Below are 20,066 nucleotides of genomic sequence, written 5' to 3'. Positions count from 1 at the left end.
AAGTGGAAAACCCTGATTTCATTGACAGAGGAATGAAGAAACAAATGTGGTCTAAATAAAATATTGCTTTTCAACTGGATTCTCAGAATGTTTTAAATTAAAATCTTACTACAAAAATCATTAATTTTATGAATTCAGTCCACTTCTTCTATAAAGAGGAATTATGCTACCAGTAGCAAACAATATCTGTAAAAATACAATAAACTCTTTAATCAATGACATTTGTCACACTGTCAAAAAAGATATATCCACGAGATAAGAGAACATACGAGAAAAGGAAACAAACTGTTTCCTGACTATATGAACAGTGAGTTGGAAACTTCCTTGAAGAAGATGATTATTTTAATGAGTGGACTGGTGTTTTCCAAACATGTCTACAAATTCTTTGACCTTGCTCATAAATCCCTCCCTCAAGTATGTGCTAGTCCTAGTAATGATCCTCCTAGACAGAGTCTGGGAAACTGCTGTGTGAGTTAAACAATAGCTTCTGAATTTTGCTCTGTGGGGAAGCCACTCTTAGAATCAGGCAACATGCTGTGAGAAGCAAGGCACATACTGAGCACATGTAAGTGTCCCACTGACACCCACTAATGTCCCTTCCAAGCCAGGTCTAACTGTCAGACGTGTGCAGAACAAGTCTCAGATGACGGTCCCACCTTCACGACATCCTGGCTGATGCGCTGGAAAGAAATGAGCTGGGTCACTCACTGAGACTTGCCCAAGCAGACTTTAACAAAGAATGCTTTGATCACTAGCTTTGAGGTGGTTTCTAATGCATTGTAACAATAAAATAACTGGCAAGATACTGATATTAAAAAGATGTCAGTTTAGTCGCTCAGTCAAATATGACTTCTGTGACCCCATGGACTGCAGCACAGGCTCCGTCCACCACACTCCCAGTTGCTCAAACTAGTTCCACAGCGGTATGCCAAGAGTAAATGGGCAAAAAAAGTATCCCCTGCTTTTCCAAAGTTCATTTTCTGTTACTTCACTTATACCAAGGGCCTACATCAGCAGCTATATTTCATAATTAAAAAAAATCTGAAGAGAATTTTTGGTTTCATTTAAAAAGGCAAAAAAGCTCTAAGCAGCGTTCAGTGTATGTTTTCACAGTGAAGGCATCGCGCTCCCAAGCAGGGCGACGGCCCCACCGAGCCTCCTTCTCCAGAAGCCGCCCCCAATCCCAGCATCAAGTCGCCGCAGCCCGAGCCTTGTCTGGGAGCAGCTGCGCTTCCCTTGTGCATGTTCAGTGTGGGCATCGACTAGCAGAGCCCGTCCTCGGGTGCCTGCTCCTTTGCTGTCTGCTCTTTGGCTTTATGAAAGGCGTCCTAGGGGTGCTCTGCTTTCAGAAACCTGGAGTCGGCACTGCAGGTGGGATCTGCCCTCTCCAGCCTCCACACGCCCCTCAGTCAGGGTCACCATGCTAGCTTCAGCCACTCTGTGAATTACCCGGCCTTTCACCCCTGTGTGAATTCCCCTATTTCACAACCTGCTTTTACTTAGTGTAGGGAAACTTATAAGGATACCCCTATCACTCATTTTCTTAGGGCGCCCTCAGGCAGTGACTATCAGTTAGCCTTCACTTCCTACTAACCTCAGGAACCTGGCTCTATAAAAATTAGGCTTCAGAGAGAAGTTAATGGACTAAAGTTTATTTTCTGTGATTCTGGGTTTTGACTTACTTGTCTAGTCTTTTTCCAATGCCTTTTTAACTTTTAGTTCCTCTAGGTAGAGTTGCTTATATTTTTCCAACTCTGCTTTATTAGAATCTTGAAAAGTTTTTCATCTTGGAGAGTTCAGATTCCAAGTCTTTAAATCTGAGTTCCATCTGATTCTTATAGAAGCAATATCCTCCTCTTGGACCTGCTGTAAGTTTTCTTGAGATGCTGCTCGTATCTAAGTCAAATTTTAAAAGATACATTTTTAATGATTATAACCTGAATATAATTATTATTATAATTATATTATGAATATAATTATTATGGGACAAATATAATTATTTGTCCCATTTAGTTTTGAGTCAGTAATTCAGAGAGCACTTTTAAACGTGAAAATAAGAAAAGTGGAACTTTAAAATAATCATCGTCAATGTGACATGAATTAAATCTGAATTATAAAATTAATGTGGAATCAATGTTATAGTAGTACTTAAGGAACTGGACAATTCAAAGACTAAGAGGATGAAGTGAAAATTTAGAAATTGAACAAGACAACTTAAGAATAATGCCAAGAGGATGGTACCAGTTCTAAACCACATATTTTTTTTCATCCTCATAGTCTTGTTTTATACCAATTGGTCTTATAAGTAAAAGGATTCTCTAGTGAGAAGCATTCTGAAAGATCAATTTACTGATAACTGTGATGGAAACTGAAATATTTACAAGGAGAAACAAGTGCCCCCTTCCTTCCAGAAATCTACAAAACACACTGCTCTAAGGGAAGTAGAGGAAACATATAAGCTGATACATCTAAAATGTAATTTACAGTGAGGTGAATTCAAGTACATGACAGATCAACAAATTAAGCTGAAAAATAGGTTGACTTCTTTTAATTTCTCTACGAGATCCTGTCTTGCTCTTTCTTCAATCTCAAGTTGAGTTTATACTGCTCAACTTGAGTGTGTTCTACCATATTCAGTTCTATATGAGTTTTGAGTTTCACTACCTCTTGCTCCAACTTCTTGTTCTCTTTCTCTAGTTGCTCACATTTCCTCTGCCATCCTTTCATTGATAATAACTCCTGTTGAAGAACTCGATTTTTTGCATCCAGGTGCAGACATTGTGAACATGCAGTTTCTAGCTCTGCTGGAAGATGATCAATCTGCAAGAAGAAAACAATACCATTTGGTTCTGAGGGAAGTGGACTGAGTACCGCCTAACTCAAACCGAGGATCAAATACATATGATGGTATCTGTATTGTAGAATGTAGGACCTGGAATAACTCAAAGAATCAAGAAAGAAGTTCAAACCACCAAGAGTCACAAAATATATTCTTCACTATCATCTTAGTCTAAAAACATTTGCACTTGATTTGACACTCTTTTACTGTTCTACAGTAATACTTTTCTATCTTTCCTTCATAGAATGACTACAAGTCACCTCTTAGTAGAATGTCTCTTACTCCTTCCCGCAGCTTGTCCCACGGTTTTTAAAGAAGTTTGAGGTATCATGTATTGAGTTATCTAGGGCTGAGTTAATAAATGCCTCCCAAAAGAAGATTGTGAAAATAAGACTCTAAGGACTAAATATGGATTCTAATCCAATAAGCCTTTTTCTGAACTACAAACAGTTTTTGCTAATTTGAATTGCATTCCAAAGAAAAATGATTCACAGGGTTAAAGAAATCCCATCTCCTAAGAGTTGAGTGAGATGATCCATACATTTTTCTGAACAACAACAAAAATGCCTCATTCTTCTAACCCTTTGTTACTTTCCACAGATTAAGAGAACATACGAGACAAAGGAAACAAAAACTGTTTCCTGGACTATCAGTGACAGTGAGTTGGAAAGAACTTTCCTTGAGACAGAATGATTACTTTTTAAGTCAACGTGAGTGGAGCTGGTGGTTTTCAAACATGTCTACAAATTCTTTGACACTTTGCTCATGAAATTCCCTCTCCTCAAGTATGTGCTAGTCCTAGTAACTGATTCCTCCTAGACAGAGTCTGGGGAAACTGCTGTGTGAGTTTTAAAGCTAAATAGCTTCTGAATTTTGCTCTGTGGGGAAGCCAACTCTTAGAATCAGGCAACATGCTGTGAAGAAGCAAGGCCACATACTGAGCACATGTCAGTGTCCCCACTGACCACCCCACCTAATGTCCCTTCCAAAAGCCAGGTCTAACTGTCAGACGTGTGCAAGAACAAGTCTTCAGATGACTGGTCCCCACCTTCACGACATCCTGGCTGATGCGACTGGAGAAGAAATGAGCTGGGCTCACTCACTGAGACTTGCCCCAACGCAGACTTGTGAACAAAGGAAATGCTGTTTTGAGTCACTAGGCTTTGAGGTGGTTTCTAATGCAATTTGTTAACAATAAATAACTGGCACAGATACTGATATTAAAAATGAGGTTCAGTTTAGTCGCTCAGTCAAATCTGACTCTTTGTGACCCCATGGACTGCAGCACACCAGGCTTCCCTGTCCACCATCAACTCCCAGAGCTTGCTCAAACTTGTGTCCATCAAGTCGGTGATGCCCCCAAATGAGGTACTGCAATTAAAAAAGACCTGAAACATGTGAGAATGCCTTTGAAGCTGGAGGTAAGTGGCACTCGAATGGATGCAGAGAAAGAAATGAAAACCCAATGGGCTTCATGACATTGTACACAGAAGCCTGATGGTCCTTGAAGATGCTGCCGGTGTCAGCTTCTAGGCAAGAGAAGAAACTGACACTGAAACATGGGGGGCAGAGACTCTTGCCATGAAGCAGCTGAAAGTAAACCAATGAGAGGGATAACCTATCAGAAAATTTAAAAAGAAAGTGACAGTGAAGTCACTCAGTCGTGTCCGACTCTTTGCTACCCCATGGACTGTTGCCTACCAGGCTCCTCCGCCCATGGCATTTTCCAGGCAAGAGTGGGTTGCCATTTCCTTCTCCAGGGGATCTTCCTGACCCCAGGTCTCCTGCATTGCAGGCAGACACTTTACCATCTGAGCCACCTGGGAAGCCTAAGAAAAATTAAAAAGTATTATTCAATATAAAGGAACCAGGACTCACTGGGTTCAATACTGTGTCCCCTTTACAGCATCTCCACGTACCCAATTGTCACATGATGCTAAAGGACAGAAATGGCTTCTGGGCTGAGATCAAATCAAGGGTGCTGCCAGGAAAACATGGTCTAAAGGTAAAACCTGTAGACTGTAAGTGTAAGACCCTGGAAAGACTTAAGGTGGTGCCTCAGATTCCTTTAAGGATCTTAAGAGCAAAAGAATGTTAAAGGTGTCATCCTGCAAAGTTTCACAGGAAGCCCAAGGTGCAGCTGCTAAGTCACTTCAGTCGTGTCCAACTCTGTGCAACCCCATAGACGGCAGCCCACCAGGCTCCGCCATCCCTGGGATTCTCCAGGCAAGAACACTGGAGTGGGTTGCCATTTCCTTCTCCAATGCATCAACGTGATGCATTGGAGTAAAAGTGAAGTCACTCAGTCGTGTCCGACTCGTAGTGACCCCATGGACTGCAGCCTGCCAGGCTCCTCCATCCATGGGATTTTCCAGGCAAGAGTACTGGAGTGGGTTGCCATTGCCTTCTCCGGCAATGTCATATGTAGATGACACCACCCTTATGGCAGAAAGCGAAGAGGATCTAAAGATCCTCTTGAAGAAAGGGAAAGAGGAGAGTGAAAAACCTGGCTTAAAACTCAACATTGAGGAAACTAAGATCATGGTATCCAGTCCCATCAGTTCGTGGCAGATAGATGGGAGAACAATGGAAACAGTGACAGACTATTTGGGGGAGCACCAAAATCACTGCTGATGGTGACTGTACCCATGAAATTAAAAGACGCCTCCTCCTCGGAAGAAAAGTTATAACCCACCTACACAGCATATTAAAAGCAGAGATATTACTTTGCCGACAAAGGTCTGTCTAGTCAAAGCTATGGTTTTTCCAGTAATCACGGATGGATATGTGAGTTGGACCATCAAGAAAGCCGAGCACCGAAGAATTGATGCTTTTGAACTGTGGTGTTGGAGAAGACTCTTGAGAGTCTCTGGGACTGCAAGGAGATCCAACCAGTCAATCCTAGAGGAAATCGGTCCTGAATATTCATGTGACTGATCCTGAAGCTGAAGCTCCAATACTTTGACCACCTGATGCGAAGAACTGACTCATTGGAAAAGACCCTGATGCTGGGAAAGATTGAAGGCATGAGGAGAAGGGGATGTCAGAGGATGAGATGGTTGGATGGCATCACTGACTCGATGGACATGAGTTTGAGCAGGCTCCAGGAGCGGGCGATGGACAGGGAAGCCTGGCTTGCTGCAGGCCATCGGTTTGCAGAGTTGGACACAACTGAGCAACTGAACTGACACATAAAATACTAAATGCTAATGAAACTTTTTAAAAGTGTGGCTATATTTACATTTTACTTTCTAAAGATGCTCTAATTTTCATCAGTGGTTCAAGATATTCCAGGTTTTGTTAAATAACATCTTACTAAAATAATCTTTGAAAAAAATCCCATGCAAACCCCACCTCTTAAAAAAAAATCAACAAAGGAAAAAATGTATTCTTTCAGAAAGAACTGTTCTATAGAGACATAGTATTCATTCCTGGTGAAGAGAACAAACTGCAATATTAAAAATGATTCATTCTCTAAAATTTCACAGAAGGGTTTGGATTACAAGAGAAATTCAGAATTCTCAATCAAATCATTGCTGAAATTTCCAGCTCAAACAGATATTTGTGTACCAATGTTCATGGCAGCATTATTGACAATAGCCAGAAAGTGGAAAAACCCTGATTTCATTGACAGAGGAATGAAGAAACAAAATGTGGTCTAAATAAAATATTGCTTTTCAACTGGATTCTCAGAATGTTTTAAATTAAAATCTTACTACAAAAATCATTAATTTTATGAATTCAGTCCACTTCTTCTATAAAGAGGAATTATGCTACCAGTAGCAAACAATATCTGTAAAAATACAATAAACTCTTTAATCAATGACATTTGTCACACTGTCAAAAAATTGTCATATATTACTAGTAAAAAAATTAAAATTCTTCCTCAGTATGACAGAAATTAAGAAGTTGACTTACCAGTCTTGTACTTAACAGGTTTTTCTGAAAGTGTTCAATTTTGCCCACTTGCTTTTTGACTGTAGTTTGTAACTCGGCATTTTCTATTTCAAGTCTAAAATGCAGATTTAAAATAATTATTCTCACACATGGTGTTTTTTTTTGTTTTTTTCTTTTGGTTGTGGACCATTTTTAGTCTTTATTGAATTTACTACAACATTGCTTCTGTTTTATGTTTTGGATTTTTGGCTGTGAGTCACATGGGATCTTAGCTCCCCGACCAGGAATGAAACCCACATGCTCTGCCTTGGAAGGCAGAGTTTTAACCCCTGAACTCTCAAGGAAGTCCTTCACACACAGATTTTTAAAATACCACACTGTTTCTGAACAAACATCTGCAGTTCAATTATACAGGATCTTAGAATTTTGAAAAGTAAATGATTTGGCAACTGTACTGTTTTTCTAGTTGTGTTTTGTGGACAATTGGCTTCCCTGGTGGCTCAGACGGTAAAGAAACTGCCGGCGATGCAGGAGACCCAGGTTCGATCCCTGGGTCAGGAAGGTCCCCTGGACAGTGAAATGGCAACCCACTCCAGGATTTTTGCCTGGAGAATTCCATGAACAGAGGACCCTGGTGGGCTATATCCATGGGGTCAGAAAGACCTGGAAGCGACTGAGTGACTAACACTTCACTTTTCACTTGTGGATAATGTGCAAAATATGGAAATAAAGGGGGAAAATATGCATCTCAAAACAGCTCAAAGCCGAAATGTCACCCAGCTTCACAGTGATGTGTCTATTATCTGATTTAATTCTCGTATTATACTGTTTATCTGCTCTATACTTAAGTTGTTTTCTGTGCTGCTTTACATCATACTTTTGGATGTGATCCTGTGTTTTTTCAGCACATCTCACGGCCTCTACATGTTGATCCTGTGCTTCTTGCAACTAAAAAGAGAAAAAAGGGAAAAACAACTGTTTTAACTACTGATAACCTAGCGAATCCGCCATCATCACTTTCTGTCTCTTTAATCTGCACATTGTTTACAGCTCTTTTCCTGCCATAGGGCAGAGTTGAGTTGTTACAACAGACACCCTACAGTCCACAAACTGAAAATATTCACTGTTTGCCCTTTGTACGTTACTGACCTCTCCTCTAGCACTCAAATACAACATCATCCATACTTTAAAATAGATTTCCCAAATAATAGATAACTCCAACATATGGACTTTGAAAACCATCACCACACACAGCAGCTCACCTTCTTTTCCCTCCTCACTGAATCTGGTTACAGACACAGAAGGGGCCACCCTCCAGCCTTCCTGATATTAAGTTACTCAGACAAAAGATGCAGACCCACTGTCCACGCCCTGCCCCTCCCGATAAACCTGCAGAGCTTCACCACCTCACAACCAGAAAGAAACGGGTGTGAATGTGCAGCAAGTGGTGGAAAATTCCACCCTGTGGAGCATGTTCCCTCTTTCTTTATTAGAGGCTTTGATTAACTTCAGAGATCTTCACATATTCTAACCAGTCCTCAGATCTTTCCAACAGGTTCCTATCCCAGCAAAAAAATGAGGCCATTCCCTTGTGGCTTATCTATTTTATATCTAGTAGTGTGTCTATGTTAATCCCAAACTCCTAATTTATCCCTCCTCCCCACCTTTGCCCTTGGCTAACCATAAGGACCTACTGGAGAACACAGGGAACTCTACTCAGTATTCTGTAGTCACCTACCTGGGAAAAGGAACTGAAAAGGAATGGATACATGTATAACTGAATCGATTTGCTGTACATCTGAAACTAACACAAAATTATAAATCAACTATGCCCCAATATAAAAGAAAAATCAAATTTAACAAATGAGATTGCTCCCATGGCCCTCAAGGAGCCTTGATAACCTGGCCTCCACCTGCCTCTGGACCTCAGCCCCTACAGCCCTCTCCCTGACTCACTCCATTCCTGCTGCTCTCAAGTCCTGCCACCCTTCATTTTTATTGGGCAATCTGGTATTCAGATGATAGTAATTGATCCTTAAAATAAGAATTATGAGCAAATTGTAAATATGTTCTAAGTTAATAGCATAAATAGCAGTGGGAAGATTAGAACAAGAAGAGTTTGGTTAAAGCTCATCACTTGAGTCCCAAATTATGATTAATGACAAGTATATTTAAATGACTTGCCAATGAATTATCAATTAGTGACAATTCTTTAAAGAATTGAGATGCCATAAGAATAAATGATTCAAGACTGAAATGTTTTCCAAGTTAATTCAAATTTACATGAATAAAATTAAAATTATACCAACAACTATGACAAAAAGGTATGACAAGCTACTGAAGCCAAAGTACTATATATAAAAGTGATGGCATCTGGGAAACGTGCAATTGACTGTCAAGTTAATCCATGTAACTGAAGCTTAATTTCAGATTATTCATTTTAGGTTTGAGCGTTTCTTTTGTCTGCTTCATCATTTTACCGACGTGGTAACATAAAGATTAAAATTATCTTAATAGTAAAAGATTAAATTACTAATACCTGTCTATATTAAAAATTTAGAACTGAATCTCTTAACATTTCACAAGCGACACGATGTCTACACTCAAAGTGAAGCATCTCTTGGGTCTAATGTTTATTTGCTGGATACAAGGTGTGCTTTTAGGCTTGTTTAAAGACCATATATTCACAGCCTGTGTATTTTTTCATTCACCTAGATTCAGCATTTAGCCAGGATCAAGAATCATTCTGAATTTTCTTTCAGGAAGTCTGAGAATTACTTCTTCTGGATACTTACTTCTCCTGCTCTCTCATCTTCATACTGACAAGGTCTCTCTTCTAAAGGATTCCACTCGTTGACTAACTCCTTGCCTTTTGCCATCACCATCAGACCTTGTTTCTCAATTTCAGCATGGACTTTCTTCACGATCTGCTGCATCTCGTCTTGGATGCTAATGACTGTCTTCTCTTTACTGTCGGCTCCATTTTGTGCATCACCCACTTGCTGTCGGAGCAACATGTTTTCACTCTGGAGTTGAGATAATCTCTCCTCTAAGGATTCCTGCTTTTTAAGGTATTCATTCACTTTGCCTTGTTTGTTCTGATACTTGTGTTCAATTTCCTGTTTTTGACACTCTGCTTGGCTTGGGTCTCTCTGGACACATTCTAACATCGAAGTCTTTTCTCTGAGATCATCTCTCGTCTGATGCAGCTTGATTTTTAGCTTATTGAATTGACTTTCCACTTCAGAAAGTTGCTGGGAAGCCGTCTCACTGTTACTTCTCAGCTTAGTCACATCGAACTTCATTTGGTCCTGCAAGCATAACCTTTCGTCGTTTGCTTTCTGGAAGGCAAGCTCCAGGTCTCTTGGTGATGTCTGACCTTGATCATGATCGTGTGTGGCAGCAGCCAGTCTAGAACGGTAGGATTCCACTTCTGTTTCCAGTGCCTGTTTGCTTTGTTTATTGTTCTCCAGCTCAGATTTGAGCATTGTATTCTCAGCTATCAGGACATTAAGCTGGCCAGTATACTGGAATATAGTCTCTGTTAATATTTCCTCTTTCGATTTCATTGCCTTTTGAAGATTTTCAATATCATCAAAATATTTCTTCTCCTTTTCCTGCTTCTGATTTTTTACTGCGTCTATTTCCAGTCTTAGGCTGGCAATTTCATCCTGCAGCAGGTGGTTTTCATGTAGCAGATCTTTTGCTTTTCTCCCACTATCAGAAACTTAAGTGAAACAAAGGAGACTTTTAGTTAGTACTCAATAAAATGACGTTTCATTATTTCCTCCAAAATGAAACACTAACCTGTATGTTTATACAGTGAAAAGATTGCAACAAGTGGCTCTCCAACCAGAAAAATAAGGTTTGATACAAACCTCAAACTTCATACAAGCAGAAACTTCCAAAGGTTCAAAAACTTAATTGAAGACAATGAATCCATGAAAGGAAAAAGAAATCCCAAGCGACTTTTCAAGAAGCTCAAAACTGAAAAGGCTTTTCTCTGAACCACAGTGAACCCAGAAGGCTTACAATAAAAGATTTATAGATTTGACTACACTTAAAACTTGCATCTGATGTGGAATATTTATACAATGCAAAACTACTAAGCCATGAAAAAGAATGAAATAATGCTATTTGTATCAACAGAGATGGACCTAGACATTATCACACTATGGGAGGTAAGTCAGACAAAGACAGATCTTATATCATACTGCTTATGTGTGGAATCTAAAATGAACTTATTTCCAAACCAGAAAGAGACTCACAAACATAGAAAACAAAGTTATGGTCACCATGGGGGAACGGAGGGAAGGGGAAGGGATAAATAGGGAGGTTGGGTTTAACATACACCATTATATATAGACAAGTGTACATAAAATAACCAATAAGGATCTACTGTACAACATTAGGAACTACACTTAATATTCTACAAGAAGGATCTGAAAAGGAATATGCATGTGTGATGTGTGTGTATGCAAAGAGTCATGTCCAACTCTTTGCAACCCCACAGACTGTAGCCCGCCAGGCGCCTCTGTCCATGGAATTCCCCAAGCAAGAATACTGGACAGGGCAGCCATTTCCTGCTCCAGGGGATCTTCCCAACCTAAGAATCGAACCCAGGTCTCCTGCTTTGCATGTGGATTCTTTACTGTCTGAGCCAGCAGCGAAGCCCCATTTATATAATACACACACACGTACATATATGTCTGAATCACTGTGCTGTATACCTGAAACTAACGCAATATTGTAAATCAACTGTGATTCGATAAACACCACCACTCGCTACCTTTAGAAACACTGCATCTAATACCTCCTATACAGCTACTTCACAGCAAAAGCCTTAGCTCTCTCTATATATAAATAGACTATATTTTGTACAGAAATTGTTTTCTTGAGAATATGCTACCTCTCTAACATTTTAATAGGCAATTACAGACTTACGCCTTTTGACAACTGTACTAAGCACTTCTACAAACCTCAACTAACTCATTAGCTATAATGATTCTGGAAAGGAAGACGTTAAAACTATATAAGTAAGCTGCAGGCTTTTCACCAGGTCTTCTGACTCTGTTAGTTCTCTTACATCAAATCACAGTTACTTCTCTAGTACAAACATATCAATACAAAATAATCCTCCTATTTCATTCATGGTATATACACTAATGGTAAATAAGGTAAAATTTAGAGAGCTCTTCTTAGAGAGTCATGAGATTCTTTTCTGCTGCAATAACTTTTATTCTCTCTTCATGCTGTTTAAAATACTAAGATGGGGGAAATACAATGAGAAACACAGTTATCACTAAATGTACACTATGGCATATGTATCACTGTTTTCAAAAGTTCCTTGTACTGACACAGGACACTACACAGAGCAGAGAGTTCATTTTCTACAAGTACAAGAATGATTCCAAAGTATGGTCTCTGAACTGCCTATAGATTTCTCCCTTACCTTCAGTGGAAGTGATAAACTAACATAATCATCTATCAAGGAAGGGAAATCACTACCAAATACCAGAATACCTACTATTAGTAACAAGAGTTTTTGATTTTCATTTCCTTGTTGGGAGGGGGACTTTTAAAACTGTATTCTAAAAAAACACCTTGTTAAAGTGTTCAAAAGTGTTTTTACAACTGATGTTGCAGCTTTTACAAACTGAAAAACTGTAAATGATGTGAAAATGTCACTGACAGGATATTGGTTAAAGAAATGACAGTGGAGCCAAGAACAGACTCTGATTCAGGCACTGAAGATGATGACGTGCATGGAGGGACAGACACGCTCACCCCAAAGCAGAGGGACTTGGTCGGGTAGCGCAGTCGATGGGGGCGCACCTGTGGTCTGCATGGACTAAACCACAATCAGGGTCCTGGCTCCTTTGAGACAGTCGTGAAGGATCTGAGATCAATTCCTATGGAAAATATTGAAGGCCTCTCCTTGGACGAGGCCATTGTATGTCCCTACCTGACTGAGGTAGACAAATGGATTTGAATTACAAATAGTACTTTCCCGAGCTCTCCCTGAGAGGTTTTCGTTGTGGGAGATCTGCTGCTAGGACCTCAGGGACGGGACCTGGTCCGTGTCTGAGAGGGATATCGGCTGGGGGAGTGAATTCCTCTGCTTGAGATGCCACTCGACAACTCTTCAGAATGAAGGACAATCAACTTCGAGAGTGTTTGGTTTCTACCAATTGCTGGAAAAAAATTCCGTGGGGAGCATTCCTGCACTTCTAGAGGATGCCAGTTAACACCTGTCCTTGAGGACTCCGCTGTGAGGGAGAAACCAGCTGGGAAAGCTGGAGCCAGCTCTGAGCTGTTCACAGGGCAGGTGGCCTGGAGGGCTGACAGGCACAGAGGGAGGGGGTCCACGACTCTCAGCCACCTGCGGGATTGAAGGCCAGAGGTAACTTGATGTAAAATTAGGCACCATCTTCCCTCCCCATGCCCCTTCTCTTCTAGACCTATTCACTCACCAATGGTCCCTCAAAGCAGAAGGATCTGTCGCCTGAGGTGAGTGGAGAGCTTAGCCTCCAGTTTCTACACCAATCTCAACCCTGTGGTTTCTTAGTAACTATTGTGTGAGCTACTGATATGACCTCTTCCTCTCTCTGCTCAAAAAACTGCACCCAGCATTTCAGGATTATAGAATTCTTGTTTCTGGCCTTGTTACTTAGGGAATTTTGAATTTCTTTGCTTTTATTTTTAAAAAGTAACCTAAAATTTCCTCTAATACTAAATAAATGGCACAACACTCAGTAAAATGGTACTTTTCCAACATAAAGGGGGATATTATAAATAATATTGATGATATAGTGTTAGAAATTTGAAATTTTCACCACAGATTACTCTACCTGATTCCCATTATTTCTCACAGTCTTCAGTTCCTTTTTGAGTGCTTGGAGAGTGAATTCTAGTTGCTGTTTCACTTCAATTTCTTTCCTATATTCGTCTTCTTTTCTTCTTAACTCCTCCCTCATTTTTTCATATAACATATTAGAATTTCTTCTTTTCCCTTCTTCTTGCTTTAAGGTGAATCTGAAAGATTTAGAGAGCTCTTCTTAGAAAATCATGGGATTATTCACTCTTGCTGCAATAAATTTTGTTCCCTCTTCACAATGTTTAAAATGATAAAATGGGGGGAATACAATGAAAAACACTTAATAATGATCACTGTTTTCATACACAGGGTTAAGAATCAAATTGCATGAAACTTTGTTTTTATTTTGTCTTGAGAAAAATGGCTACTTCATACATCTGTGAGTGGGAATGTAAAGTAATATAAACTTTTTGAAGAATAGTTTAGAAATATAGATCACAAACATTTTGAAAACTTCTCATACTTTAACCAAATAAGACAATATTATTAAAGAATAATGTATTCAAAATATATTAAAAAGGCAGAAATGAATTGATAGAAAAGTTGTTCCTTGCAGTATTAAATAGAATACAGAAAAGTGAAAAACAACTGAAAGTTAATTTGGTAAATAACTAATGGGATTTCCATTATGGTGGACTCCTGTATGGTCATGAAAATGATGATTTGGAAAAATATACATTAAGTTATTAGATGCATTCACTGTTAAGAACCTGCTATATTATTTCCAAGAATTTCACACTCCACAATACATTTTCTCTCCTGTAAAATCCAAGAGGATAAGTTAGTCCTTATAGAACACCTACATCTCTGCAGTATTAAACAAAACAACAGTTCAAGTATTTCTTTAAAAGCGAGATGTACAGTACCTCAAGCTGCTGAGCTCTTGTTCCCACATTGCTTTCTGATGCTCTAACTGTGATTTTACTTCTTTGCTTTCTGACAGCTCTTTTTGTAGCCCACGAACCTTACTTTTCATTTTGTGATTTTTTTCTCTAAGTAGTTCACAGTGGCTTCTTTGAAAAGCTACTAATCTTTCACAGGAAAAAACTGTATCCCAAATTTTCAACAAGCTACCAGAATCTGCATGATGAACAAAACAAAGATAGAAACAAACAAACAAAAAAATTATGTGAGTAATTTTTGAATATAAAGAACTGTGCCTTTCAGTTACTCATCCAGGCAATGAACAAATATTCCTTATAATGTGGAAGACATTATTCTAAGATCTGAAGATAAAACAGACGCCCCTGGCTCTTGTTTAGCTTGAAGTCTAGGACAAGAGAAAGACAAATCAAATGATTGTGACCTCACATAGATACTCTAAGAAAAGAGAGTTCTATGATCACATAACAGAACTTGACACAGACTGGGTCCAGGAAAGATTTCCCTGGGGAAGAGCTGTCAGACTGAGAAATGAAGGACGAGCAGTAAGCAGGGATCAGAGTAGGAGGAACAACCCTGTGGACAGTCTCCAGCTGCCATGTGTTTCTAACCAAGACAGAGTGAACAGCTACCGATTTACCTTCCTGAGTGGAGCGAGCAAAACCAACACCGACAAAATACATTAAACAATGATTTTCATGACAAAGGACTTCAGGGAATGAAGGACAGTGATCCTGGAAACACACGAGGTTAGCCTAAGGAATGCCCCAGCTCACTGCCTGGAGAGAATTTCCAGGCCCCGACATGGGGAGAAGGGATGGCAGCTTAGTGCACCAGACTCCCCAAGTGGAGGTGATGAAGCTGAGAGTCTGGGGAAACCAATGCGGGCAGAGATCACAGGTCAGAACCGTGGAGAGGAGAGAGTGGGACACAGGAAAAGGACCCCGGAGATCTGAGGAGGAGCCCCTCGGGTATTCAGCAGAGGAACGAAGAGTGCACATGTGTGAGAAACCGCCTGAGACCAGGGAGAGACCATCTGAAAAGACTACAGGAAACCGTGCCTGGAGTTCACGCACTCCCAGGGATTCTATCTAGCCTCCTGAGCCAGGCTGGAAACACTCCTACCTACCAGCAGAATGAACAGGATAGTCAGCAAGGTCTGGCCTCCAAGGCAGGAAATAATCAGCCCTAGCCCCAGGGCCCCTCTGGATGCACCTAACACATCATGAGAAGCAAGAGCACAGAAGGATCTCTGGAAAACTCTCAATATTTGGAAACTAAGTCACACGGATCTAAATAACCCTTGGATCAAAGAGGTAATGAAAAGAGAAAGTACAAAATATTTGGAACTGAAAGAAAATGAAAACGTTAAGACCAGCAGACATTTTTGGGAACTGACAAGCTGATTCTAGAATTCATGTAGAAAGAAGGGTGAAAACTCAAACCAAATGGAACCACACAATTGTGACCTTTAACCACGCAGCAAAGAGAGGCAACAGTTGGGCTTGAAGCAAGAGGGTAGCATGATGAGACCTGAATGTTTACAAATAGGCAATAATTACAGTTGCTATGCAGACCGAGGTTCTGCCAGGTGGAGTCGCAGGGAAAGAAGTCCTGAGAGTATTTCAGAGACTCTAGGAGGAAAATGATGCTGACCTGACCGTGGGTGGGGGCACAGGAAAGAAGAGTCAACAGAAGGTACAGTGAGTGAGAAGGATCATAGGCCTGTGGCTCAGAGTATACACTCACGTTCATGCCCTTTTAACGCAAAACAAACTTCTGGGACGCACAGCACTGTAGCATATCCCTGGCTCTAGAGCAGACTGACAAGGTATGCATATATCACTCCTCGACACACAGACAGGCTTTCCGTTAACATTTACACTGCAGTCCTACCTTTAAGCCCCACGTCGAGAGGTTCTACTTCCAACGGGGAATTCGTAGAGTAAAGCCCATCGCCATCCTCAGAAACAGTCTCAGACGACTGAGTTAAGTCATCCAGGTCATTCATGTAATTAATTTGTTCTTTGACCTACACGTAAACAATACTGTTTCACAATGTCCTTAAAATATGCATAAATATACCAAGTGTACAGAGGTGATAAAACTCTGTACAAAACAAAAACAGACATTTCTTAAAAGAAGAGATTTTTATCAAAAGCATAACTTTATCAACAGTGTTTCTGAATGATGTGTTCAAAGTGAACTTCTCTACAACAAAGGAAGATTTTCTATTTTACCACTATTCCTTTGACAAAGTATTTTCGACAAGGATAATATTTTTGAAAGTTCATTTTTTTTTTACTATACCTTCTTCTTTTCATACGGTGTTTTCCTTGCAGGCCTAAAAGAACAAATGATTCTTTTCAGGCTAATATTAAATATTCAAAAATACAAACAATACCTAAACTTTTTCATATAAACTCTTTGCATTGGCAAGTAATTGTCTATAAAGGATGCAGAAATAAATAAGAGCAGCATTAAAGGACACAGAAAATATATCAGTAATATTAATAAAGTATTAAAGTTAGATCCAAGGAAAAGGAAAAACATAAAGTTACTTGCGTTGTATGATAGGAAACTATACCAGTGTTTTTGCACCTGTCCTTTTCCAGAAGAGCTAACTTTTAAGGCAATACAACCTATCTGGGAGGTATTCCTTCAGTCCTTCTAAGAAAGAAACCCATTTGAATAACCAAGATATTAGCTTTTGAGGATGTCTTATGTATCAGCCATGCATTATTAGAAGCACTTGCCATGTCCTAAAGGCATTTTCATCCCCACAGTCATTCTGGGAGATGGGTACAGGAAGAAATGGAGCACACAAAGGCTGAGGAACGTGCCCAGGCCCACTCAGCATGTCACCAACAGACCCAGAATTCAAACCCAGGAAGTCTGGCTTCAACACGGCTCTTCCCAAATATGCTGAGAAAGTAATATCAAAAAGCCTTTTTAAGTAATATGATAGCAAATGAATCTATAGGATTATTTCAGATCTAGCTATAGCTATAAATAATGATTTCTGAATCTTAAAACATATTTCTCAAAAATTAAAGACTTCAGAGGTAGGCAAGCCTGCAAATCTACTGTCAATACAGTTTTGTTTTCTGTAAAGAAATTCATCAATAGGCCTTCATTCACCCATTCTGCTGATTCTTCATGCATCTGACATACATGTATTGAGCACACAATACGTGTTAATGACACATTTAGTAAAGGAAGCACGAGTTCTCTCATTTAGATCTTTGTCATGCAAAAGGAATAATTTGTGAAAGACTGCTAATAATGTTTTTCTATTGAATATAAACAAAATCTTCCCCTTTTCCCTGGAATCTATAAACAACTATGAAGTTAATATGATGTGATGTTTCAGAGCACCTTACAAAATCATAGCTACTCACCATGTTACTATCAACTAGAATCATCAAGGAATGACCATGTCCTATTCAGTATAGCCTAAGTGTGTGTAAATTCACAATTATGTAATTTTTGAAAATCTATATATGATAGAATTAACTTAAGCAATCATCTGCATATTCCATTACATAGGAATACTACACTTCGGAACCAATGAACAAGCCCTTACCATAAAACTATACATGAACAGAAGTATTACGTACAATTAGTTTACTGTAATAGTTTAAAGATAATGTCATACAATCAATAAGCTTTCTAGTATTGGAAAAGCAAACAAGACTAAACTAAATAAACATGCCCTCTGCTGGCTCATTTCCAAGAGCATACATACTCGAGAAGCTCCCTTCTTAACATAAAACAAGAAACACCTGTGAACTCCACATTCCTCTTCAGTTACCATCCAGTTCTTCATTGCCTGTCCCAATAACATTCCCTACTGAATGTTTACGTGTATTCGTTACAGTCCAGCTTCCAAGGGGACTATTTACTGAAATGACTTCCGGCCAAAGGCACTGGTCCTCACCTCAACCTTTCAGCAGGGTTCGTCCACTAGAGTTGAGCAATCTCTTGTCAGCCTGAGCACTGTATAATGCTGCTGTATTTCCAGAAGAAGTATTCAGTGCTAACATTTCTTCCCCTACGAACAAGGAATCTGGAGAATGTACCTGTCATCACCCTGATCCACTTCCCTTAAAATGCCACCATCATTCACGTGCAGCAGACCACCAGTCAGTGAATCGGTCTTTTCAAATATTGGTGCAATCACACGTTCTTCTGGTGTCCATTTGTCATCGTTCTTTTTCTTTACTCCCTTCCTGTGCACACCAGGATCGCTACTTTAAAAAGTCCACAAAAAAGCCAATGTTTTCTAATAATTCAACTGATAAAGAATAAAAAAACAATTCTTATAAAACTCCAACTCTTACCCATCTTAAGTCATTGATTAATTCACAAAACAGTTATAGAGTACCAACCATATGCAAGAAAACAAACTCCTTCAAACACAGATATGATTATGATACAATATGATATATAAAAGTTGACATATGAAAGTGATAAGTGAAATAAGGAAGGATTTGCAGAAGAAGTGAAGAGAGGAGGTCATGAGAAACAGAAAAGGGAGAAAATCATTCTACTTGGAGACTCGAGTGTGAGCACAAACATCAGGCACAGGGCATCTGGGTTGTTTCCGAGGAACCTGGAAGGAAGAGCACAAAATACATGGAAGAAAGGAGAGAGATGCATCTGGAAAGACACTGAGAAGAACCTCAAGGGCTACACTGCAAACCTGGAGTCCCCTGGCTAAGCGCCTTGACTCTTAGACATGGGAGCCATAAGTAGATTTACACTATATTTTTTTATTTTGCTACTAAATACAATAATGGTGAATTTAGGGATTTCCCTGGTGGTCCAGTGCTTAGGAGTCCACCTGGCAATAAAGGGGGCAGGCGTTCCAGTCCTGGTCAGGGGAGATCCCGCGTGCCATGGGGCAACTAAACCATGCTCCACGGCTACTGAGGCCAGCACCCAAGAGCCCACGCTCAGCATCAAGAGAAGCCACCACACTGAGAAGCCCAAGCACTGCGGCGGCAAAGACCCAGGGCAGCCAAAAATAAATGAAAAAGAGAATACACAGAAAAAAGCCACACTTAATTTAGGTGGTATTTTAAGTGACATGAGGCACATATACCATGAAAGAAGAAACCAAGGAAATATTTGGCCAGGGGAGGAGCGCTTACTTTTAAACCACCCGCATGATGCGGCGACAGCAGCCTCACAGCTGAAAAACTGACGCCTCATGGCCCTCTCCCCGCCACCATCAGCAATCTGGCCTCCTCAATGGACCACACTCCAAAGTGCTAGGAGAGAAAAGCCTGCCAGCCAAGGGACTCTTTCCAGAAAAGCTGTCTTTCAGAAATGAAAGAGAAATAAAAACCGTCCCAGACAAAGCAAACCTGAGGAGCTCATCACCACTAGTCCCGCCTCGTGAGAAACGCTGAGAGGAGCCCTCAGACTGAAATGAAAGGATGCTCATTAGTGACAAAACACATTTAAATATACAACACACTGAGTAAGGCAAAATTCCCATTTTATTAGAAATGGTTTCTTATAAACACGGTTTCAATCTACTGCATCACTGCCATAGTCTTTAAA

General features: G+C 39.9%; 1 protein-coding gene across 2 annotated transcripts; it reads right to left on the bottom strand.

Moving 5' to 3' along the window:
- Window positions 1-1,698: 1,698 nt before the first annotated feature.
- On the bottom strand, window positions 1,699-18,748 carry LOC112449366 (ankyrin repeat domain-containing protein 26; the record flags this gene model as incomplete). 2 transcript variants are annotated; one of them, XM_059892809.1, is given in 9 exon segments in its annotated part: window positions 1,699-1,896; window positions 2,665-2,820; window positions 6,758-6,851; window positions 7,614-7,684; window positions 13,588-13,771; window positions 14,480-14,693; window positions 16,392-16,527; window positions 16,806-16,839; window positions 18,578-18,748. In XM_059892809.1, coding segments are annotated over 9 exon segments (1,174 nt in total), but the record flags the coding sequence as incomplete, so codon positions are not given.
- Window positions 18,749-20,066: the final 1,318 nt, after the last annotated feature.

This window comes from Bos taurus, chromosome 13 (assembly GCF_002263795.3).
Source record: "Bos taurus isolate L1 Dominette 01449 registration number 42190680 breed Hereford chromosome 13, ARS-UCD2.0, whole genome shotgun sequence".
NCBI classification, from domain to species: domain Eukaryota; kingdom Metazoa; phylum Chordata; class Mammalia; order Artiodactyla; family Bovidae; genus Bos; species Bos taurus.
Note: the sequence above shows the minus strand (reverse complement) of the source record. Positions and strands in the feature narration are given on the sequence as shown.